At 46.8% G+C, this 23,618-nt stretch overlaps 3 protein-coding genes across 4 annotated transcripts in view; 1 reads left to right on the top strand and 2 right to left on the bottom strand.

The window, feature by feature from the left end:
* LOC113568117 (high choriolytic enzyme 1-like) overlaps positions 1–13,940 on the bottom strand; it is a 30,565-nt gene extending 16,625 nt beyond the window's left edge. For both annotated transcript variants that reach the window (XM_035520893.1, XM_035520892.1), the window contains exon 1: positions 13,870–13,940. The gene's annotated coding sequence lies outside the window, so the exon portion shown is untranslated. The remainder of the gene's footprint in view (positions 1–13,869) is intronic.
* Positions 2,688–9,697, top strand: bzw1a (basic leucine zipper and W2 domains 1a). Its single transcript, XM_026996292.2, has 12 exons — positions 2,688–2,781; positions 3,623–3,695; positions 3,818–3,994; positions 4,723–4,817; positions 5,060–5,125; positions 5,478–5,613; positions 5,719–5,828; positions 6,272–6,442; positions 6,682–6,828; positions 7,927–8,065; positions 8,311–8,433; positions 8,760–9,697. Exons 2-12 carry the CDS (start codon positions 3,632–3,634, stop codon positions 8,789–8,791), a joined length of 1,260 nt encoding a protein of 419 aa, XP_026852093.1. The 5' UTR covers positions 2,688–2,781; positions 3,623–3,631; the 3' UTR covers positions 8,792–9,697.
* Positions 13,941–20,659: 6,719 nt separating the features above from the next.
* Positions 20,660–23,618, bottom strand: part of si:ch211-246m6.5 (von Willebrand factor D and EGF domain-containing protein) — a 69,110-nt gene continuing 66,151 nt past the window's right edge. The window contains exons 35-36 of the mRNA XM_035521143.1: positions 21,459–21,556; positions 20,660–20,830 (exon numbers count right to left, since the gene is read on the bottom strand). Coding sequence (XP_035377036.1) covers positions 20,759–20,830; positions 21,459–21,556 — 170 coding nt within the window. The 3' untranslated portion in view covers positions 20,660–20,758. The remainder of the gene's footprint in view (positions 20,831–21,458; positions 21,557–23,618) is intronic.

The following is a 23,618-nucleotide window of genomic DNA, read 5'->3' on the forward strand; positions in this document are numbered from 1 at the left end:
CCACAGCTTGTAGCCGTCCTCTGGTGGCAACACACTGGCATCGCAAGCCGCTCCTTACAGGAAAATAATAAATATTTTAACAATAAAATCAATTAAAAGAGAAAAAGAGCATTAAAAGACTAAACCTAAGTTAGACTGGAGCTGGTGCCACTGCTTCACCAGGTTGGGTTTAAATTCTATGCTCTATAAGCTGGCCTGTATCCAGGGAACTCTGCTGTTTTAGCATATCAGAAAGATATTCTTATACGTTATTTATGGACCAGCAGCGGTGCTTTAAAGGCAATCCTATAACTAAGTGGAAGCCAGATTATAGAGATTGTATAACTGGAATATGTGCTGTCTACTCTTTGCCTTTGTTAAAACTCACACAATAAGATGTAGCTGTTGTCTGGTCTTTGTCAGTAGTCAATCCTGCCAGGAGTCAGGTAACATTAAGCCTTTGATTCTAGCTATATTCTTAGGGTGGTTAAAACGTTTTTTCATTGTCTTGGTGTTGCTGCTAAAGGCGAGATCTGAGTGTATTAGAACCGCTTAGGATTTAATTTTTAGATCCCTAGAGTAGACAGCTAGATTCAAGATGGGCCTGCATTTTAAGAGGCTCATCTCTGTAGTCAAATACCACAACTTATGTTTTATCTTTATTAATTCATAGAAGTGTTTATAGTAGCATACTAAGCATTGTCTCTAAGGGTGTAACAGACCACAAGGGAACCCTAATGTTCTTATTGGCTGTTCTCACCCTCCATTATAGGGACTTGTTGTCCAAGACTGCTGGTGAGGATGCAAAGAACTGTTTGCTAGTAAGTGAATGCGCTGCTGGACTTGTTTGCATAAACTGGTGTAGAGGATCTAGGTGAGAATCCAGGTGAAACCTTCTGTGATATGCAAATCAAGGAACTTGGAGCTTTTCATTCTCTTTTCACTCTTTGTAGTTATGCCAATGACGATGTGGAGATTGCTCGCCACAGGGACCCCTGAAGTCAATAATTATATATTTAGTTTTAACAACATTGAGAGTGTTTTCCCTGGGCCCATCTGTAGATCCTGGGCCCAAATGAGATCATCCACCATGTCATCAGCAACACTGACGATGTGATTTGAGCTGTACATTGCTGCACGGGCACGATTTAGCAATGTGAATAGCAACGGACTGAGCACACAGCCCTAGGGAACCTGTGGGTTCAGTATGGTGGTTCTGGAGGTGATGTTGCAGATCCTAACAGGCTCCCATGTAGAGTTCTCCCAGGTAGAAGGTGCAGGATCCAGCTTCAGAGGAATGTGCTTAGATCCAGCAGACTTAGCGTCATTGCAAGCTCCTGCGGAATGATTGTGTCTAATCCATAGTTAAATCTGTGAACAGTGCTTTTACATAAGTGTTTTTTTTTTTTTTTTTATCCAGGTGAGTCAATAAAGGTCCACTGTGGAGCTTCTGGAGCAATAGGTGAACTGATTGGGTCCAGTGTAGGGAGGAAGCGCTATGTGTTTCATTGCAAGGTGATCGAAGCACATGCTCATTGGTCTGACTGCTCCAGTGCCTCAGGGATGGTGGTTGTTCTAAAGCTCTCGTGAGCAGTTCTCTGGCTTTAGAGAAATATTGGAGATGTCTGTCAGGATGTCAGCATTCCCCAAGCACCAGTTATGTTGCCAGTACCAGCAGCCTTCTGGAGGGTAACCTTAAATAGTTTTCCTGACCTCCGCTGACCTCTGCTGTGGATGGACTAAGTATTTGTTTGGTGCGAGGTTACCTTACCAGCTTGATGTTCTGTTCTTTGAACTCCTGTTCAGGGTTGCTGTTAAATAGTTTCTGGGGATAACTGTTCATTTATCATCATGTTTGTTGATCATAAAACATTGAAGGCAAAAATTATTTCATATTATTGAGGAATTAAAAGGACTATGGACATTTAGATGACACAGGCAGAAATATTTGGTGTTAAATGGAAGACTGCATTAAACGTTTTTAAAAGGTACACTTAGTCTGAAGGTATAGAGGCTAAACCAGCATTACCCAAAACATAATCACAATGACTCTTCGCATGGTATGAGCCTATACAGATAATGGAGCTCCTTTATTTAACCACGAATAAATCATTAACTTATTTTAACGTAGGTTGTTTAATCCCTTCATAAATTATGTCGTGCTTCTACTTTATGTGCAGGGAACACAAGAAACGCTTCTGCCCAGTATTTCCTGTAAAGTTCATCTATAGCAGTGCAACAGGTGAACTTGGACACCTCCGGCCAACGACGGAGCTTCACTAGTATTTCATAATATTCAAAAGAACCGAAACAACGCGCTAAAGTTTCAGTCCACACACAAACTGCAGGTAAAACTGAGAGGCTTAGGTAGAGTAAGGGACCACTGCCTGAACGCAGAGCCTTATGTCCACAGTCACATTCATGGCTGCATTAGGACGCCCTGCAAATCACACCGGCGCAGTCAACGTGGAGGGACAAGGGGGGACCGTTTAATTTACACAGCACAAACAATATAAGACGAGGTCATATTTATTCTGAATTAGACGTAATCTAAATTTTATTTCGCGGGCACGTTCACGGATTCATTCACCGCTTGTAATTACGCACAAAACCCAACTCTGAATAAATCTGCGACCCCCCCCCCCGAAGTCTTAGCGATGTACAGGTCCACGCTGTTTTACGCGCAGCGCGCCTGCGCCGTGCGTCTCGCCTGCTGGGAGGGTTTTTGTGTTGGGTTCGGGACAGCCATTGTGTTGCTTTGTTCGTTGGTTCAAAAGCCGTTTTTTATCTGAATTAATTTCGGTGAGTCGCATGCTTTAAAAAAAATAATAATGATAAAACTAACGCAACGCGATCGTGTTGAATAATGCTGTTATGCCTCGTTGAACTGTCGTTCGGTATATAATTAGTCTTTTGGTAGCTCGGGTAGCTGTTAGCTTGTTGGCTAGTCAGTTCTCGAGCCAGATGCCAGTAACGGTTATTTTTCTGGAAAGCCGTCTAGATGTGCCTCCCCTCAGCGGAAACCGCGCTGGCCGATTCCCGTTAATGACCGTCGTCGTCGTTGAAACCTGATTTATGAATGTTTACAGAGGCGGCGGTCGTGTGCGCGAGCGGGCGGTTAGGCCTCGCGACAGTGGTCCGTTAGCTTTATCACCGCGTGCGCGCGGACGGGCGGCGCCGGTACTTCGTTAGGCCTTCGGTGGCGTTTTTAGTTTTGGCAGCGTTGTAGTCGAGTGAACAAGGTAATCCTGTGACGGTGGTTAATAATAACATTATATAAGTTTGCTTGAGATGGAAAATGATCGGGACTAATGTGAAATTGTAACGCTGCAGTGCGAGTGAGCCGTCGTTAGTTAGCAACGGAGCTATTAGAAGCTACCGACTCATTTCCGGAAGTATGTTGGCACATGATTTGGATGGCAAAGTCCTTAGGCATGAGCATATAATGCGTGTGAAGTAGGTATAACGTGTAGTGTCATCTGGATGCCACTTTCCCCCTTAGCTAAATATTGGTGATCTCTATATTTAAATATATTCAGCCGTTGTTCAGTTGTCCGTATATTAACCTTACTGACGCTCGCAGCAATAACAGTGTTGTCATTAACAATGCGTTAATCAGGTTGTGTACTTGTGTCGCAAACAGGTGTCTTTTATGAATAATCAAAAGCAGCAAAAGCCAACGCTAACCGGCCAGCGTTTTAAAACTCGGAAAAGAGGTGAGCCCACCAAGGCCGGGTTTGTGTGACTCTTTAATATGCCTTTGTGTAATGCTGCCAGTACGTTGTTAAACTAGTTTCCCCCCCCCCCCCCTTCTTGCGCCGCCCCCCACCCCCATCAGATGAAAAGGAGAGATTTGACCCTTCTCAGTTTCAAGAAAGTATTGTGCAAGGCTTGAACCAAACTGGCACTGACTTGGAAGCGGTTGCAAAGTTCCTCGATGCCTCTGGTGCCAAGCTCGACTATCGCCGGTATGCAGAGACTCTGTTCGACATCCTGGTGGCTGGTGGGATGCTGGGTAAGAAACCACTTTTAGCTGTCGACGTGTAGCGTGTTGTCCTGGTAATGTAGCGCATTAATACGTTCTTTAAGGACGCATCGGTTTTAAGAGCAACAAAATTGTAGTTCACAAATGTAGCATCAACATGTTGCGATCAAATATAAGACTATGTACTCATCATGTGATTTATAAGAATGATGGTGAGTTTATAAATGCTCGCTCTATTTTTCTGAAGTGTAAGGTTATTTGTCATTAAACACCTGTTCCAGGTATTTGGCTGATGTCAAGAACAATGAACAGGCTACACTTATAATAAATACTTCTGATGCACTGAATGCACAGAAAAGGATTAAATAGCATAGTGGGAGAGTACTTGTATAATATGAAATATTTATTAGACTCGGGGATAAAATGCATATGCTTAAGCACGCTGATGAAGGCTCAGGTGTCGAAGCGTCCATGTTTTACCCCTGAGTCTAATAAATACATTGCATGTTATACAAGAGCTATTCTCGCTAAACTAGACCAACTAGCATGTTGCCTTTTAAATCTTGAGCACATGTATAGCTCTCTATTTGTTTGGCACAGATTAGCTGTTGGAAGCCGAAGCAAAGCAGAATTGGTTGCATGGCTTTTTCACTTTTACCGTTTTGCAAAATTGTGGTTTTCCTGAATCTGAGCAACCATCAGTATGTCGCTTTGGCACCGTGATGAAGTGTTTTTTCTTTTTGTCTCCCGTGCCACAGCCCCGGGTGGGACCCTATCCGATGACATGAGCCGTACTGAGTTCTGTCTCTTTACGGCCAAGGAAGACCTGGAGACAATGCAAGCTTATGCTCAGGTAATCCCCCACCCCTCCCCCTGGCCTGCTTAATGAAGGACCTTCTCAAAAAAACAAGTGCCTGCAGGCAAAACAGTTAATCCCAAATTTCACCAAGGCCAAATGTCACAGTTTGTAATTTAGCTTGCTTTGGCTAGGTGCTTGTAAACAGTTTTTGAATGCGTGTCTGTGACAGACTGAAATGGAGCTGTATCCAAGTGCCTACATTTCCCCCGAATGTGCCTGAACTTGCCTGTCTGTAGGTTTTTAACAAGCTGATCAGGCGGTACAAGTACCTGGAGAAAGGGTTTGAGGAGGAGATCAAGAAGGTGAGTGATCTTCGGTTTCTTGACCTAGGAAAAACTAGGCCTTCAACTGTGAAAGCAGAAACACCATTCTTGCTCCTGTTGGATAGAATAAGGCCCCCCACATACACACCTCACACCTTCCTGGTAGTCTTACCTGTGCAGATTAATTTAACATCCTGATTTAACATCCTGATTCAGTTATTGTAATATTCCAAGACCTTGTTCATCTGGGCTGGTGCTGTTGGGTTAAGTTTAGGCAGGGTGGTTGAACTCCAGTAGCAGAGTGGTGAACCCCATCTCCACAGTACTGGAATTTAAGGCCCTGGTGTCTGGAGCAGGGGGTCCTAATGCCCTCCATTTTCCTGTCCTGCAGCTGCTGCTGTTTTTAAAAGGGTTCACGGAGTCGGAGCGCAACAAGCTGGCCATGCTGACGGGCATCCTGCTGGCCAACGGGAACATCTCGGCATCCATCCTGAGCAGCCTCTTCAACGAGAACCTGGTCAAAGAAGGTAAATGGCAGGGGCCAGTGGGTGGGGTCGGGCAGCCACCTTTGGGGGGGGGTCTTCTGATCCCGGACGTGGCACCTGCTAACTGGAGTCCCGTTCATTTCCCAGGTGTCTCTGCCGCCTTCGCTGTCAAACTGTTTAAATCCTGGATCAATGAGAAGGACATCAACTCGGTTGCCGCCAGTCTGCGGAAGGTTGGCATGGACAACAGGCTGATGGTAGGGTATCTGATCACCTGCTGTGGCACTGGCACACAGGGCTTCTGCAGAACAACCTGGCCGGCCAGCACGCCAGCCTATGCGCAAATCTTAGTGCTTCATCTGAAAGCATTTGTGTTACTGACACAAAGATGCCAGTGGCTCATTTTAGTATGAACTCATTTGCATAATGCTGACTGAGCTTGTATGTCTTTTTAGGATCTTCAGTTAATACTGTCCTTTTGTCTTACCATGGGACTCTTGTTGATACCGGTAGTTTAAGGTTTTAATCTCGGTCTTGAGTGATCTGTGCCCTCACACGCAACGTTCAACGTGTTCTGTACTTGCTGCGCCGAGTGTGTCTGAGCAGGCAATTCCCTGGAGGCAGGATGGGGTGTGCCGTTCAAGGGTGCACTTGGAGAAGTGCGGTTCCGGTCGCTAATGTGCTGACTTTGACTCGACAGGAGCTGTTTCCTGCCAACAAGCGGAGTTGCGAGCACTTCTCCAAATACTTCACAGATGCCGGGTTGAAGGAGCTGAGTGACTTTGCCCGCAACCAGCAGTCCATCGGGGCCCGCAAGGAGCTGCAGAAAGAGCTTCAGGAGCAGATGTCCCGTGGAGAGACCCTCAAAGATGTGGGTCTTCCTTCCGAGCACACATTCAGACTTAACTTTTGATCTTTCATTTGCACTTTTCTTTGCTCATTTGTCTTAATCATGCATGTCCTGAGTCTGATGCCTCCATGTTACCTAATTGAGGGCCTGTTAAGTTTCTAGAGTTGAGTGAGGCTTTATCTTTTTGCAACGTTGACACCTTCTGTGGCTGGCTATGATCTTCCCCGGTCACCTGCTTGTCTTCCTCTTCACCGCTGCAGATAATCGGGTATGTGCGCGAGGAGATGAAGAAGACCAACATCTCTGAGCAGACGGCGATCGGCATCGTGTGGACCAGTGTCATGAGCTCCGTGGAGTGGAACAAGAAAGAGGAGCTGGTCACTGAACAAGCCATCAAACACTTGAAGGTACCGTGAGCCCATAACTACAGCAGGGTAACGGCGCGGCTGCTGCTCGGTTACGGCACAGATCCATCATCCAGAGTTCAGCTTTCTGTACCGTGCCATTGTCGGCCATGTTCCTGTAAGGCTGGCACTGGGTATTGACTGGCCAAGGTTTAGTTAGACAAAGGGGCTAAGAACGAGCTGTAGCCTAGTTTAAAAGGATGTACATGGGAGTGAAGGTGTACAGAAAGGTGACCATGATGCTGTCTGTGTGAAACTCGAGATGGTAAGGTAACGCTTGTCCGATTGTGAAGTGAGCGTAAGATGAGGTGGGTTAAGGTTTCAGAGGCAGATGTAGATGTCCTCGTGGCATCACTGGCCGTACTGGGATAATACATAAGGACGGCCCTGTGGGTGGGTTTTGGAGTGGTTGGTGCCTGACTGGTACAGTCCCACCAGTGAAACTTGAATGAGGCGCTGGAGCGTTGCCAACGGTCGGCTTTAATTCTACCCGTTCATCAAATCTGCCTGCTAATCTGAGTCCACCAAGATATAAAGCATATCCTTGGTGATGCAGCAAAAAGCTCATCACATTGGGCAGTGAACGTAATCGAGAAGCTTTCCTCGTTTGTTGGCCATGCTGGGTGCATCTGGAGCAAGAAAAGCTCGTCTAAAGCCATGTTGGTGGTTGTTTTTGAAACGTTGATCTTTTGTTGTGCGCAGGAAATACAGCATGCTGCTGACTAACCAGAGCTTGATTAAGAGAAGCCTGTATTTTGCGTTGGACTATTTTCTTTTAAATGAGTATTGAACAATAAGGAAAAATGCCACTAAGGAAAATAAGGAAAAGTTTCACTTCATTGGGGATTTTTACTAAGGTTACAGTAATGAATTGTTCTATAGGATTTGACTTTTGTTAAACGTGTTCATAGTCAGTTAATCTTCATATTGATTCCCCCCCCCCCCCCCCCCCCCCACACACACACATTTCTAGCATCAACTTTCCTTGCTTTAAACCGTGGTTATGGTGTGATGGGGTTGGTTTAATCAAATGAGTATGTGCTGTGCGTGCGTGTGTGTATCCATTAACCTCCTGTTCTGCCTCTCGCTGTGGTGTTGCAGCAATACAGCCCCTTGCTGAAGGCGTTCACCTCCCAGGGCCTGTCCGAGCTCACGCTGCTTCTCAAGATCCAGGAGTACTGCTATGACAACATCCACTTCATGAAGGCCTTCCAGAAGATCGTGGTGCTGCTCTACAAAGGTGCGTTTCTGCAGGAGGCCGATGGAGCCTTTTATGTAGAATGGTTTAAAGATCAACTGAACTGTAGGCTGTTCAACTGTTGCAGCATTCTGAAGCAGTCAGGGTTGCCGGTGTTTGTATGAATAGTCCTACCACCATGTGGCTATAATGCAAGAGACGTACAGTGACTGGCTGAAATGAGTCCTGCTGTGATTGACTTGTTGGGGTGGGTTTGTTGTGTATTCCTCATGCCTGTGGTCTGCCAGCTGATGTACTGAGTGAGGAGGCCATTCTAAAGTGGTACACTGAAGGCCACCTGGCCAAAGGCAAGAGCGTCTTCCTGGAGCAGATGAAGAAGTTTGTGGAGTGGCTGAAGAACGCAGAGGAAGGTAACCACAGTGACACCCTCCCCCCCGCTCATGGGAACCAGTACGGAGTTTATAAATCCACTGCCTGCCAAAAACCATAGTTCTGAACCCTAGTTGAGTGCACGCTGCTCATTTGTGGACAGACGGGATCTGGTGTAAGAACGCCCATCTCTGAGCATGTGTGTTTGTCGTCCTTAAACATGAAGATGCAGCAAGCTTTGCCTGCATTTGGGCATTGGCTATTAGATATTCCTAATAAGTAAAGACTAATCTGCACTTTGCTGACCAGTCATTTGTCCAGAAATGTTTCCACCACTCGTGACTTACTGGAATTTTGTCTGTTGTAGAGTCTGAATCTGAGGAAGAGGAGGGAGACTAAAGCTTCATTTTGGAACAACCTGGTATCTGCTAATGTAGGAGCTGCAGAATGTTTTGTTACAGAAGTGCTTTTGGTTTTTTGTTTTGGGTTTTTTGGTTTTTTTTAATCCTACCTCCTGGTTTTTTTTTTTTTTTGGTTTGTTTTTTTCTCAACCATAACATTTAGATGTCATTTAAGGGCTTTGTAACAAAGGTTAATTTTAACTTTTTTTTTCTACCTAATCTTAAGGTTTACACTTTAAAAACAGCACAAGTTGTGAATCGTTGACCCTTTTGTAATCATTCTCACAGCTGTCAAGTGTTGTCTTGTTTGGACATCTTAAATTATGCCCCCTGGTTTCTTTGACAAATGTAACATTCCATGAAAATTAGCCAGTATTGCTCCATTAATTTAATGCAAAGACACCCCCCCTTTTATTTTTATTTTTTTCATTTTTCCATTTTTCCCCCCTCAGCGTTACAATGCCACAATGTTCTTTACCCCTTAGCCAGCCATTTTAAAAGGTTTCACCCCCAGTTAGTGGAGAGTCGATTGGATGTGTCGAGGCGTTCTCAGAGTTTGCGTGTGGCACACAGACGTTAGCGATCGTGTTGGTGTATGTCCATGAAGAGTGATGCATGACTTCCGAGCCCCTCTCTGTTCCTCAGCTGTACTTGAGTCGGAACAGGGGGTTTAAGATACTGGGTTACGTTTCTGACTGTCCCCTTTACTGTAAAAGTTGCCTCTCAGTTGTAAAGTCCTGTTGCCAAAGGTTTAAGCCTCTGCCCTCTTGAGGCGCACCGTGCCCTCTAAAGTGACCCCCGCCCCCACCTCTCCTCTGATGCATCGCCATCTTTAATTCACAGATTTCTTTAATCCGGTTACCTAATTGACTTTTTTTAAAAAATAAAAGTTAGAAGTATTTGAGTGTTGCTTGTCTATTTTCTTGACTTGTGAAACTTGCGTTATTCTGTTGGTAACTAGGAGCTGTTGCCAACGTCTGCTTTCCTATTTTACACGTAAACCTGGAAATGCATGTCTTAAAAGCGTTCAACATGAGGGCCAACACAAGTGTCCTGGGGGTTTTAGCTGGAAGAGAGGTTTACTTTACTTTTGTATGCAGCATGGCCCCTAGGGGGTGCTGTAAACCAGCCTCTCCCACACTTATGACGCTCGTCTGCGGGTTCACACGTTCTCAAAGAGGGCGATGTTTTGGAGAATAATTTAATACAGGAAGAGTACAGACATTATTGTACAAAAAACATGATTAATAGCAGCGTTGACATTGTTTGCCATGTGCAAAGGACAATTTTAGTAAGCAATTCAAGTATGTTGACGGTTTTATATTCCATGGAAGTAATATAGAGGTAGGCCGTAATCCATGAAAAGAGGAAAAAACAACAACATGCAATTTCTACAATCAGGGCAACAGACTGAGTGACTGCGCAGTTTCTATCTTTCAGAAGGTAAAAAATGCGTGGTATTTGTAACTGGTTTTCGTTTAACAAGTAAATTTGTGAATGGGATCCGTTTGTGTAACTACAGCACGTAAGCGGTCAGCAGAGGTCAGGTGTTCTGCCTCCTCATGTAAAGAGCACTGGTACGTATGTACGTGCCTCAGGCCTTGTCCGACAGTGTGCCTGCTCGCCTACAGGCCTTTGCAGACCAGACGACTTTATATTCAGTGTTTCAAAGCTAATAGACATTTGTGCAAGACATGCAAATAAAAGTAAACATTTTCTTTTTAAAATAATATGCACCCACAACAACTCAATTCAAGCTCAAAATCCAACCTAACGACTGTGGCTGCGTGTCGCGTTCACTATATGCGTAATCATTTCTGCGGTGAGGAGCTGTCGTCCAACAGTGTTATCATTTAGTGTGTTATAATTTAGGCGGCATTCTACTAAAACGATCTTATTTGGAGCAAACCACTTCAAGTTCAGGGTTACCCCCAGCGCAGCTGATGATCTGACCTTTTCAGTATTTCCAGTGGACGTTTAATGTGACCTAGGTACCATCACGCGCAAGAAACCGGCCCCTAAAGTTTTGGTGCATGTGCCTAAAACGCGTGAGACGTTGGACACAACCAACGCTTGTGCTGATCGATGGACAGTAGTTGCTTTGCACTGATCGATATTACTTTAACGTGCCGAAGGAAAGACCATGTACTGCACTGATTTAAAAGATGGCCTCGCACCTCACCTACCGCACAACTGCAGAAGGCGCCAAATGCAACTTAGAATGTTTGCTACGGTGTGACAATACAAAAAAAAAAAAAAATCAACAACAAAAAATCCCGACTCGTTTCCCAGTGGTCAGCACATCATTTTCCCCCCCGAATAACAATAAAGATGAATTTCATGCCTTCTGTACACTATGCAAGGAGGGGCCGAGTTCGGCGAATAAAATAGGCTTATTGGTGAATATATATGATCAGATTGATCAGATCTGTTAGCTGGACAGATTAAGGTTTAATTTTGTGTTGTCTAATGTCCCCGTGTGTCCTCCTTTATGGCTTATTGATGTATATATAGTATATCACGCGCCCGGAGCCTGCGGGTGCTTCTCCGGGTGTCTTCGCGTGCCCGTGACCGTCGGCATTAATTCTGCTTTTCACGCGGACGCCCCGACAGCGCGCGCACTCTTTCCAACCCCACCGCCGAGCGCTCGCGAAACACGCAGGGGGGGCCAGCGAGCGAGGATGAGCACGCGCTGCGTATTGACAGCGACCGCTGCAGACCGCGCGGGTCGGATTACCGTCATGTGAGGCGCGAGGGACAGACACGAGGCTGTTTTTTAAGGCGAGGTCCGTCGAGGCTTACTATATCCGACACTGAAATAACTTTGCGCCAGGTGCATCTTCACGCGCGGGCTCCGGTTGCAGTCATCAAAACAAGAGCACGGGCGTGCACGTAGCACGTGTGTAAACGGAGGGGGAAAGTGCATTTCGGTGTTCTGATATCTCTCTCTCTTTATCTCTCTCTCTCTCTTTTTTTTTTTCTCAGGTCTTTGGAGATTCAGGGGGAAAAAAATGCACAGCTTTTTGCCCGTACAAGGTGAAGAGTCTTTACATGTAAACGTTGAGGGGTCGCGCGTCCCGTCCGCCGCTCGTGCTTGCAGTGTTACACAGCAGGTTTGTCCCCGGTTCGCATCTGCGGATTACACAGACGTGCACACACACAGTCGAGTCAGCTTGAGCAGTTCAAAACAGCACTGTATATCCATGTTACTGCCATTTCGTCACACGGCATGTTTAGAATAGAATAAATAGATTTATTTATTCTCAACTGCGCATTAAAGTAACTTCACAAGTACGAACAGGTGCTAAACACGCGGCCTGTATGTAGGCTTACAGGTGACAGGTGTTTTGGTGTACAAACAGCTTTGAGGTCTCATTACGGTATGTAGGCTTAGTCCAGCTGTTGACTGGAAAAGGGAGACGGATTGACATCTTTTGCCATTTCCACATCGCTGGAATAAATGCCACGTTACGCTGCCTGATCTCATGGTGCTATGCGTGGGCAGTGCAGATGTATGTTGTAAACAGTGAGAGCACCTTATGTAAGCGTGGAGGATGTCTACACCACGGCCGCGCCGTCGAAAGACGAGACGCGCGGCGAAATCGCCACCGGCGTCGCCAAGCGGACGACGTTGCACCGCGTTTCCCGTAGGTGAAACTGCCAGGGGACGCACATCACACCTCCTCTTTCTCCGATGCTTGGAGCGCATCGGTCTGTTTTGGTTTCCCTCCCCCTTGAGCGCGTGACCGCTCCGCTCTGCCGCACCTGGCTGTACTCCGTCAGCCGGTGAATAAGCGTTGCTAATGCGCGCGGCACGAGTAACACGACACGGGCCGGGCGTGCGGGGGACGCCAGCTCCAGGGACGAGGACATCCCGTCGCGATGTTTTTCCCCCACCCAGCCGCTGCCCGCCAGGCTGAGTCTTGCAGACGCTGTCACGTGGCGTGACCTGCCGACACTTTAGAGAGTAACCGTATACTCTCAAGACCCAACCACGAGCACCCTCCCACGCTTACGGTCTGCATCTCCCGCTCCTAGCTCTTGTTGCTCCCGAGTCTGGTGGATATGTAGAGCATATCCCGCGCTGCAGGTGCTGCCCACCGTTACACCACTCATCTCTTGCACCTCGAACAGCATAAGCTCACGGGGAAACCGAACCGGGCACGCAGAGCAGGGGTTTAGCACCTAATCTGGAGAAGATGCATGATTTGCCTTTTGTCTTCTTGACCTTTAGCAGAGGAGGGTCAAAGGGAGCGCCAGGCTTTTCCGACATCACGGCCGCGGTGTTGCACCCCTCTAACACGGTCGTGAAGGATGTAACCTCAGAGGGTTCATGTCAGCCAAGCTCACATCACATGCAGTGTTTGCAACATACAGTGTGGAGTGGGGTGATGCAGCTAAGTTACTGTTAAACCACATTCCTGTCTTACCTGTCCTAACGTCTGCTGAACCTTGATCAGCAACTTAGCAAATCAAATAGTTTGCAAATAAATAAAAACATGTACTTGTTGTATCTGTTAATAAATGCTATACTTTAAAATATGAATCATTTATTTAATGAACCAGGGAGGGGTTGCAGTTCATATTAAAAACATTTAATTGTTACATACCCATTAATAACTGCTATACTTTAAAATATTAAACATTTCATGAAATTTGGAGTGCTAGAAGTTTATATTTAAGTTAATCGCTTAAACGCTGCAGCATAGTTTACTTGCTAAGTTAATGAGAACTGTTTGAACTCAAGGTGCAGTACTAAGGTAAGGAAAGTTAAACAGCCACATGCAACATTGTGAGGGCCGTTTTATGCAGCATGTACAGGCGCGTAGGTGGAAAAGACTAGAAGACGCTTCTCAGACCACCTGTGACATCGAGTAACCTGGTTGCCAGTGGTTACCTCCATAGGCTACTATGATATTGTAACGATGTGCAAGTAAATGTTTAAGTAAATGAACTGCAGAATTGATTAAAGTAGATAAAATATTAAACTATAAACAATGATGGCAGTAGTTTGTTAATGCTTGCAGTTAATATTTGCAGAGCTGGCCCTACTGATCTCGCCAAATGGACACTCACCATTTTCCTCTGGTTTCCGAGGCAGAAGGTGCAGATGGGTCTGAGGGAGGCGTGGGTGCGCGCGGCGCCGCCCTGCAGGACTGTGCGGTACTGCAAGCACGGCTGCCCGTCGCTGCATGTCTCCCCGAGCAGCAGCACGTTGGCCAGGTGCGAGATGTAGCTGGACGCCAGGCGCAGCGTCTCGATCTTGGAGAGCTTGCGGTCGGCGGGCTCCGTGGGGATGAGCGTGCGCAGGGCACTGAATGCCGTGTTCACGCTGTGCGTGCGGTCCCGCTCGCGCGCGTTGGCCGCCTGACGCTGCTTGCTCACGCCGGCCGGCCGGCGGGGGAGCCGGATCTGTCTTGTCCCGCCGGCCAACCGCCTGGGGCTGCCGCCGCCCGTCGACTTGCTTGAGCTCTCGCTGCCGCTGTCCAGCTCGTCTGGGTCAGAGGGCGAGGGGCCGCGGTGGTCCCGGGGATTGCCGGGGTCGCAGGCTGGCCCGCGTGGCAGCCGCTTGCTGCCGCTCATGGCAGGCTTGCTGCCGGGAAGGGAGAGAGAGCTGGCCAGGGCCGGGGCTGCCAGCTGAAGCTCTTGGCTGCCCATGCTGCGATACAGCGAGTGAAAATAGCAGGCGGCACAGCTGTGGCCGATCCAGTGACCGGGGGGGGGGACTCGGCGGCGTGCCTCCCACGCCGCCTCCGCGCTCTGCTGCCGGCTCGAGGGAGCCTGCCTTGGATTGGCTGCCACCAAGTGGGTCCCACGCAGACGGGACAGGTGGAGCCAACCACCACCTGTTACACACACCCAGGAGGGAGAGGCTTGTGTATTTATAACACACATACACACACAGACACACAAACCCTGAGGTCGGAGGGTGCTGACTGGTGCTGGGGTCGAAGGTCGTTATAATAAACAGTTGACTTCTACTGGCTGCTGAGGGTAGAAGCAGAAAGGTTTTTCCTAGGAAAACATGCCACCTTATTTTTTGCTCTCTGCTCTCATTTAATGGCATCTCATTTCTCATAGAACGTTTAAATACCTGCTATATCAGTGAAAAGTGTGAATTCACAGAAAATAATGAACAGACAAATAAATAAACTACAACAGTTTTAGAAGTTTCTAAACCACTGCATAATGCAAAAAAAGTTTGAAGAGAAAGTGTGCCGAGAAAAGCACCTCTTAGACTGAACAGCCTAGGTGTAAAACTGCAGGACTCAACTTTTATTTGGGCAAAAATAGTAAAAAAAAATTAATTATGTCTTTCACCACCAGATGGCAGTGTTGCACTGATGAATATTTTCAGTGTTCCCCGGTCCTGTTTTGTCCAGTCTGTTTTACAGTTTTACAGACTCCTCCATCGTTCCTCCCCACCCAGAATCTCAGAGGACCGTGTTCCTGCTACCACGGCCATTATGTTTTGGGGGACCTAACGTCCGTGGCAAGAGAATCACGCTCCTCTCACCACGGTAACTTCCCCGCTGTCGATTTACTGTCCGTAATTATGCGCACTTTAGCAGGCGATCAAGCTGCTACGTACCACAGGGTGAATGCTTAACGGCCTCGTAACAGTGGTGTCTCATGCGTTCACACATGCATAAGCTGGATGTTGTGGTAAGAGTCTAAACAAGCTTCGGTTAGTCCACAATGCTGATGTCTCCACGTCCCCTGGAGACTCTGCTGCCTTCTGACGCTCCCACTTTGAGCTGAGCTGTTATAGCTGATTCTGTCTGAGCCTCTTTTTTCTGCCTATTAATCTCTATTAATTAAGCCTGATCACCACGGACCCTCCGACTGAAGCTGACTGTCACTTAACGCTCCTGATGTGGTTAAAGCTTGTGACTGGTTGTCATGGAGACATAAGCGAATGCCCAACACCACCTCCATTGTCTCTTCTGCTAAACTGTGTTTAGATGTTTCCTGATTCCGTTTGGAAATACTAACTGTTTTTTATCGAGGAATCTGAATACCTCTCCAAAATACTTATGGCAGTCATTTCTTAAGTCTCATAAGCTACTCCACTGAGTTTATAGCAAGTTTGCGTTGATTCGCGTGTTAGTTTGACCGGGTCCTCTGCTGAGTCTCGGTTCCTCTCGAAGGTTCTTCCTCTTGCATTCGGAGAGTTTTTCCTTTCTATTGTCGCCTTGGCTTGCTCCTTTGGGGTCTGGGCCTGGATGAACTGTGCAGACGGTTTGTGTGAAGCTACACAGGGCTGAGTGAAAAACCTGCATTTTTGCTCTTTCAGAAGATCTGGCTCAAAGTAACAAATCATGACGGATAGGATTACAGTATAACCACTGTCTCCCACCGCGTCCTCTGATTTTAATCGGCAGTAGGTGGGGCCGTCACTAATGTGAATTCAGCAAGTCGAGGGTTAGTGTTTTAAAGCAGAAGGTTGCGTGCGTTACGTGAAGGCTGAAGTAAATCAGTATATCCTATTCATGTCCACTGACATGAATACATCAGATCTCAGTAATGATGAGATAAAACGCTCCCCGACTCCTCTCTCGAAAACATCCTTTTCTGCTCTTCTCCTGAGGGTCTAACATTCTGGGTATCAGCCAAGAGATATTTACCATAGCCACTACCAACCCCCACCCCACCAAACCTAACCCATGCGCTTTAATTACTCTTCAGAGTCATAAACTAACACACTCACCAGATGCTAAATTAATTCGAAATACTACCACAAGAGTGACTATTAAAATATGAATCTCAGACCATCTTCTCTCAAGACGGTAATACGTTAGTGAAGAAAGAAAGACAACAGAAAGAAAGAAAGCCTCTGATCTTTGAAGAGCATGGTTAAACTGTGGCTACAGGAGGTCCCTAATGTCTGCTGGGTTTTACTGGCTGCTGATCGCACACAGTTAGTAATAGTTGTTCAGGGACAGTTGTTTCTGCAAATCGTTGTACACACTCCCAGCAGCCTATATCACATCCGCGGGCCTCATCTGTTTCCTGGATCTCAGTGATCTAAAATCACTGGACATTAGTGATCTAAAACCATTGAATGTTAGTGATCTGAAACCACTGGATGTAAGTGATCTAAAATCATTGCACGTTAGTGATCTAGGCAGATCAGAAGAGAGGAGGGTGAAACCGTGAGACGTTCTCAGTTCCTTCGCTGAAGTTGTTTTTTTAATCCTGCTGAAACACACCTGAATCAACTGATAAAGTTTTATTAATTAGCTGCTGAGCTGAACCGGGTGTAGCCACGCATTCAGAGCACTGAACCCATGCAGAGCTGTCGTGCCTTCGGCCCGGGCACGAGAAAAAATGACGTCTGGGGCTGTGGCAGAGGATGGATAGCTACAGGACGTTCCGGACTATACGTCCCGGTGTTTGAGGAATGGGCTGAGACGCATACAGAGAGCAATCTTCCCCCCCCCCACCACGCGATTCGTCAAGAGGATGTTCTTTCACCCTTCTGAGTTAACAGTCAAGTAAAGTTATTTCTCCTCGCTGGGCCATGAATTACCAGCTGCTCCCCGAAAAATTAACCGCGGGGATTCGCCTTCTACAGATTCCGTGTTTCATCTTTCAGTAGATGCGATGATGGTTTGGTGCCGGTAAATGCGGAAATACGTGTGCGGAAAGTTTCCACGGTGGCAGCCGGGCTCCTCGCGTCCCCGTTCAAGGCACGCTTTGTCGTCGTGAAGCGTGGCGCTCCGTTAGGCCGATGCCTTCCTCCGCCACGCCTTCCGTCTTCCGGGTAATCATCCCGCCCTGTTGGTTTCATTCTCTTCTCTTCTCCTTCCATCTCTTTGTAATTCACTTCCTGTCCTACTTCCCCCCCCCCCCCCCCTCTCTCTCTCAATCTTGAATATCAGGGGAAGGGTATCAGCGCACATTTAAGCGAGAAAAAAAGAATGCAGGAAGCCAAACCCATGCCCATCTCTTGCTAGACTAAGAAGGATCTCCCGTTAAGGGTTCGTGGTGATAACTCACATTTGTTAACAGCAATCCTGACGCACCCTGACTCCGGCCCAAGTACAGAAACTTTAATTTAGATATAAGTTGTGTGCTCTGATGTGCAGCCGACGCGCTCCAGTGCGAGCCCATGCGAGCAAAGCCGCAGTGGTCGGTTAAGCTCATCTGTATGTACGTATTAAAGTGTCTTCTGTTGCGCGAGAGAGCGCCCCAATCCCCAGATGGTCCAATTACAGCGTGAGGCTGCGGGTAGAGCCGTCTTCCTCTCCCAACCCACACACACACACACACACACACACACACACATCTAAACACACAGTCATTAACAGCACAGGAGGAGTCTGGAACACACACACACCGGCAAAGTAATCCTCTCAACTCATGCACGCATGCAAACACACATGCACCCACACACACACACACACACACACACACACACACACACACACAAACACACACAGAGGATGATGCCATGGCTAATTATTTTTTTGCATGTATCAGAGCTGTATTCTTACCACTCTAACAGCTGAACTGCAAAGACTTTGTGTGGTACAGAGAGCTGGCAGAAAAAGATATAAATGAATCATAAATTTGGCTTGCAACTGAATCACTTAGAGCTGAATTACTCTGAGTGACTGCAAAGAGCATTTCTGGTTGTGGGTGGATAAACTGCAAATGAAGAGTAAAACCATTCCAGCAGCAGAACACAGCTGCAGGGGTTTCGCCAGCATTCACTTGAGTACTGAACTCCGCAGGGCGGCAGATCTCTAGGAACAGGGCTGAAACCGAACTCCGCAGGGCGGCAGATCTCCAGGAGCAGGGCTGAAACGGAACTCTGCAGGGCGGCAGATCTTCAGGAGCAGGGCTGAAACCGAACTCCGCAGGGCGGCAGATCTCCAGGAGCAGGGCTGAAACGGAACTCCGCAGGGCGGCAGATCTCCAGGAGCAGGGCTGAAACGGAGCCCCGCAGGGCGGCAGATCTCCAGGAGCAGGGCTGAAACGGAACTCCGCAGGGCGGCAGATCTCCAGGAGCAGGGCTGAAACAGAACTCCGCAGGGTGGCAGATCTCCAGAGGTAGGACCGGAGTTGAACTCCGAAGGGCACGAGAGCTAAAGACAGCGGAACTCTGTTGCCGTGGTGATATGTTTGTGAGCGACGGCTTCAGAAGATGAGACATATAGAAGAACGAGAAAGTGCAATGAAAACGTCCAACGCAAAAGTTTGGACGCATGTATGCACACTCGTGTGCGCGAAATCATGTTTCTACATAGTCACTTACACTGCATAGTGACTAGGGTAAACTGGTGATGTTTGGAGACCACGCTCTCTGTCAGTGGTTCTGAGTGTGGGAATATGGGAATATGGGAATATGGGAATATGAGACTGGTCTGCACCTGCAGCTACAATGATGAAATGATGCAACTCAGTGACACTGTCAGAAACCAGGCCACATGCCTCTTCATACATGCGCACACACGCACTGACAGACATGTACTCATGTGCACGCAGAGACCGACATGCACACCTATGCCTCCGCTACCATGTCACCTAAATACTATATTGTCACTTCTCCAGCTAAAGTATGCGACGACTACGCGTTGTTAGTTCGTGAGGCGAAAACCCGTTTTGCGCTTTAAACGCACACATCCACTGCACTTCATGGGGAACCAGAAACGTTTCCACCATTTCAGAACCTTCATGTTCCAGAGATCACAGAGAGCATTACGAGATATCCGCGCCTCCCCCCCACCCCACAGTTCTCACACATTTCTTTCCTCTGCCGCTCGTCTTTGTTCGCGTACACCCCCTCTTTCTCTCCGTAGCAGCACTCTCATTACCCTGAGCTTCTTTCACCGCCAACGAGTCATTTTTTGATAAACATCTCAGATCGCTTATAATCGGAGCTTGCTGCTTAAATTCCCCCAGAACCCCGTTCTCCGGGGTCCTTTCTGACGGCGCCGCCTCCGGTCGGAACGGCGCGACAGGAAGTGCGCGAGCACAGGCGAACGGGCCTTTCAGCTTTTATCTGGCGTAAACAGGAAGACGGCGGCGGCGGCCGTAACGCGCCAGCTAAGGAAAACGAGTCGCTTACGGCGCTTAAAAAAACACGTGGAAGGAACGCAGGATGTTTGGTTGGGGGTCTTTTCTCCTGGGTGTGAAATGAATTTTGCTTTCAGCTGAGCTTCCAAACGTAGTTTTAATTCTTTCCTTGAACTGTATCTATTTATCTTCTTTAAAGGATATTAAAGCTTCATTCAAATAATTCACCCAATTTGTATTATTTCAGAGGTGAAATAATTGATTACTTTATTGACAGACACTGCCTCAAAAGTGTATATATAAAATACATTCATGTATAAAATACACACACATGATTCATAAATAGCAATAATAATAATAATAATAAAATAAATTAAGCATTTGAAATGGTCTCGTGGAAACGTTTCAAACACAAGGTCAACGCCCAACAGGAGTTCCGTACGGCAGAGCGCCGCCGGGTTTTTGGATTGTCTCAGGTAATCGTAACGGAAAAGCAGGAGCGTTGTGCACGGAGCAGACCAGCCAAAGACACGCTGCACTGCAGTGATGTCCGCTCACCACGCCTGATGTTCGTTTGATCATTTGTTTATATGTTCGTTTGGCCACAGATATGTCTCGTTGTTTGTTCCTCCATATTTAGTGCCTTACCAGAGACAAACCCAGGGAATGAACGTTTAAGCATTTCATGTATTTAGCATTTTCACACTCAGGATGTATTTTCAAAAATCAAATGTTAAATCTTTTATTTCATATATATATATATATATATATATATATATATATATATATATATAAAATATTATACACACACAATACATCTCTGCAATACTATTGTCTGTATTTACTGTATTTTCACTTTAAAAACCACAGAATGTAATTTACATACAGACTGTAGACATTTACAGGTTGACAGTGGTAACATGGTAACTGGGTCTGGTTGCTATGCACTCAGACGTGTGGCCGGTGTCATCACTACGCGGGCCTCCCCTCCTCCTCCTCGATGAACAGGAAGCTGGTGAGAAGTGGGAGGAGTTAAACATCAAGCATAGATAAGAACCGTTTCATCGCACACACACAGAAATACACGCGCTGCTCACTTAACCAGTGGCCCAAGGCCTCCAAAGATTATAATAACATAAAAATTATAATAACCTTTCAAGAACCTGAGACCACTTTTATAAATTCAGCTAAGCTGAAAAGGTTTGGACAAAGAGACAACAGGCTTATTGGCAGGTGATGAATAACTCCTTCACTACACAGTTCCTGGGATTTGTGCTACTATTGAAAGCTGTGTGCAATGTTAACTCATCCAATGGGGGATTATTTTTTATTGCACAGAAGTTTCTGCATCTTCTCCATGTATGGATAACAGCACTGGCTTGTAAACAAAACTTTCATGTGTTCCATGCTGTGAAACTGTACCAGGCTCCACATGGGAAGATATATTGTTGGGCCCAAAATGTATATGTGTGTGTGTGTGTGTGTGTGAGTGTGTGTGTGCGTGTGTGCGTGCGTGCGTGCGAGTGTGTGTGTGTGTGTGTGTGTGTGTGTGTGCGTGTGTATGCCAGTTGGTGCTTCTGTTGATGTTCATGACAATTTGTATTTGTGCATGTGTGTATATGAAGGCTGCCGTCACCCACCTTGCTAGCGCACAGCGGACCTGTGTATCCCATCCGGCAGGCACACACGTTGGGCCTCACACACCGACTGCCAAACGCACACCTCTGCTTGCACACCGCTGCAAAGCACCCCCACAAAAACAACAGTTATTATCATACTCCAGTATTGGCCAGAGAGAAGCTCGGGTCTAACGATTACGATTAAAACTCCCACCATGAGCTTGGCTGATGGCAGCAGATTTGGTATCCGAGCTCCGTTAAACAAAGGACTTTTAATTATACGCCCCGAGAGATGGGGAGCACTTTCCTTTCTTTTCCACAGATGACTTTCATCTTTTTTTTAATGAACACCAGTAGAGCTTCTGTTCGACATCTGAAATTCACACCCTGCTGTTCTCTTCCTGCTCGTAATCCGCCGTAGTCGAGGAGTTTAGCTATTTCTACTGGCAGCACAAACATTCGTTAGCGCCAGCTACACTGGAGCATCGGCGCATGGTCCGCTGATGCTTTGGAACGAAGCGCTGGCCCGGGTTTAAATTAGTCAGCCTGGGTACTTTTTTTGGCCGGTGGGTCATTTTTAAATTCTTTTTTTTTTAGTTCAAAAGCTTGCGCATGACTGGTCAGGATGCCGCGCTGATCGGGAGTATCGGTGCTGCCAATATACTCACCGTTGGTGCAAACGCTGCACCTCATGTTCTCTGTATTCAGTTCAGCTACTGATTCAAGGGCTTACCTCTGTGTCTCCTGACTTACTAGACAGCCAGTTCCAACAGGGGTGAATCATTAACAAATGAATAATATAATATGCGGTTGTCAGGACTGTCAAGTTAAGCTGGGAAAGCACTGGACTATGAGTGCTCTAAAATAAACCATCGTTCAGTATCCCAGCCTGTTCACTCCCTCACTTGGGCAATTTTCCACAATTTCCCCACAATTCTTAGTGCTATGAGCAGGAGTGTGGCGCTCTTTCGCTCAATTGCAAAACTGAATATACAGCAGCCCGGGTGACCTTCTGGAAAATAATCTATCGTTACCTAGCAAAAGTACAAGAGTGAGTTCAAATTTTTATTTCTGTCATTTCTTTGCCGTTATGCACAGTCGGCAAGTTTCTGAGCCTCTACGGGTTGGACGTTTCTCATCCAAGGGCGTTAGGGTCCGTATGGGAAGGTCTACCCTGGCCCAATAACGGGGGTGTTTGGCGGTTGGATTCAACATCTGTCCATGTCTTGACCGCGCCAGAGGTGCATTTGAGGGAGCATTTGCTGGATGAACTGTGCCTGAAGGAAAAAGCTAAACTGTGTAAGAAAGTTGGTATGCTAGAGGGGTCAGAATGGAGTCGAGAGTGTTGTTTTTATGGTGCTGGCCAAATGCGTAAGGAAGGTGCATGAAGAGTGTGTTCAGGCGTTTAGACAACGGGGCTGTCTGTTTTTGGAAGAACACTGCGAGCACACTTTAACAAGACCGTTCCCATCATGTTCTGCCACTCGTTAATACTTGTGAAATGTGAACACACTCAACGCTCTATCAGTCTCCTTGAAAGCTAAAATCTTATTGCTTGATAAAGAGAAAAATGAGCTACTGAATCAATCTTAGGAGAAGAAAGGGAAATTGCGCTCCTCCCTTAAAGAGGTCAGAGATACAACAGAAAAGCAATCATCGTCCACTTCTTCAGAACCATCTTCTAGTAACGAGAGTCCTGCACATGATGCTTTTGTTTCTGTGGTTATAGATGCAGACGAAGTTACACGATGCTTAACAACGCAAGCCGCTTTGCCTCGTAAAATGGGTTACTGGAAACACAAAGGAAAAGAAGCTTCATGCAAAGAAGTAAAGCAAACTTAGGGAAGGCACGGTCCAGTCCAGTGGATGGAGCTCTTTCCCCAAGTTACTGGGGCAACAGCTGAAACTTATACAGGAGGCAACTCAGCTCTCTGCTCCTCCCACGCAAGGCAACCAATTAAACTAGAGAAGGCTGCTGTGTAAGCGACTTACACGATCCAGGCAATAGGCTGTATGGATCACCCCTGAACGATCCTGAATGCGACGCTTTGGTTCATACGAGCACAAGCTACTATAGTGCCTTCAGCCATGGCTAAAGGTTTTGGCCTTCCATCAAGACTGCAGTTGTTATCACTGGTGTGCTTTGGGCCGAGCTAGATCGCTTAGTGGACGTAGCCTGAA

The sequence above is a fragment of the Electrophorus electricus genome, chromosome 21 (assembly GCF_013358815.1).
Source record: "Electrophorus electricus isolate fEleEle1 chromosome 21, fEleEle1.pri, whole genome shotgun sequence".
NCBI lineage: Eukaryota > Metazoa > Chordata > Actinopteri > Gymnotiformes > Gymnotidae > Electrophorus > Electrophorus electricus.

Excerpts from the sequence above, each read along its gene's own strand:
- bzw1a (XM_026996292.2), top strand. The coding sequence starts at position 3,632 with ATGAATAATCAAAAGCAGCAAAAGCCAACGCTAACCGGCCAGCGTTTT. Across the intron at positions 3,995-4,722 it reads GGTGGCTGGTGGGATGCTGG|CCCCGGGTGGGACCCTATCC; the intron begins GTAAGAAACCAC and ends CCCGTGCCACAG. Across the intron at positions 6,829-7,926 it reads AAGCCATCAAACACTTGAAG|CAATACAGCCCCTTGCTGAA; the intron begins GTACCGTGAGCC and ends GTGGTGTTGCAG.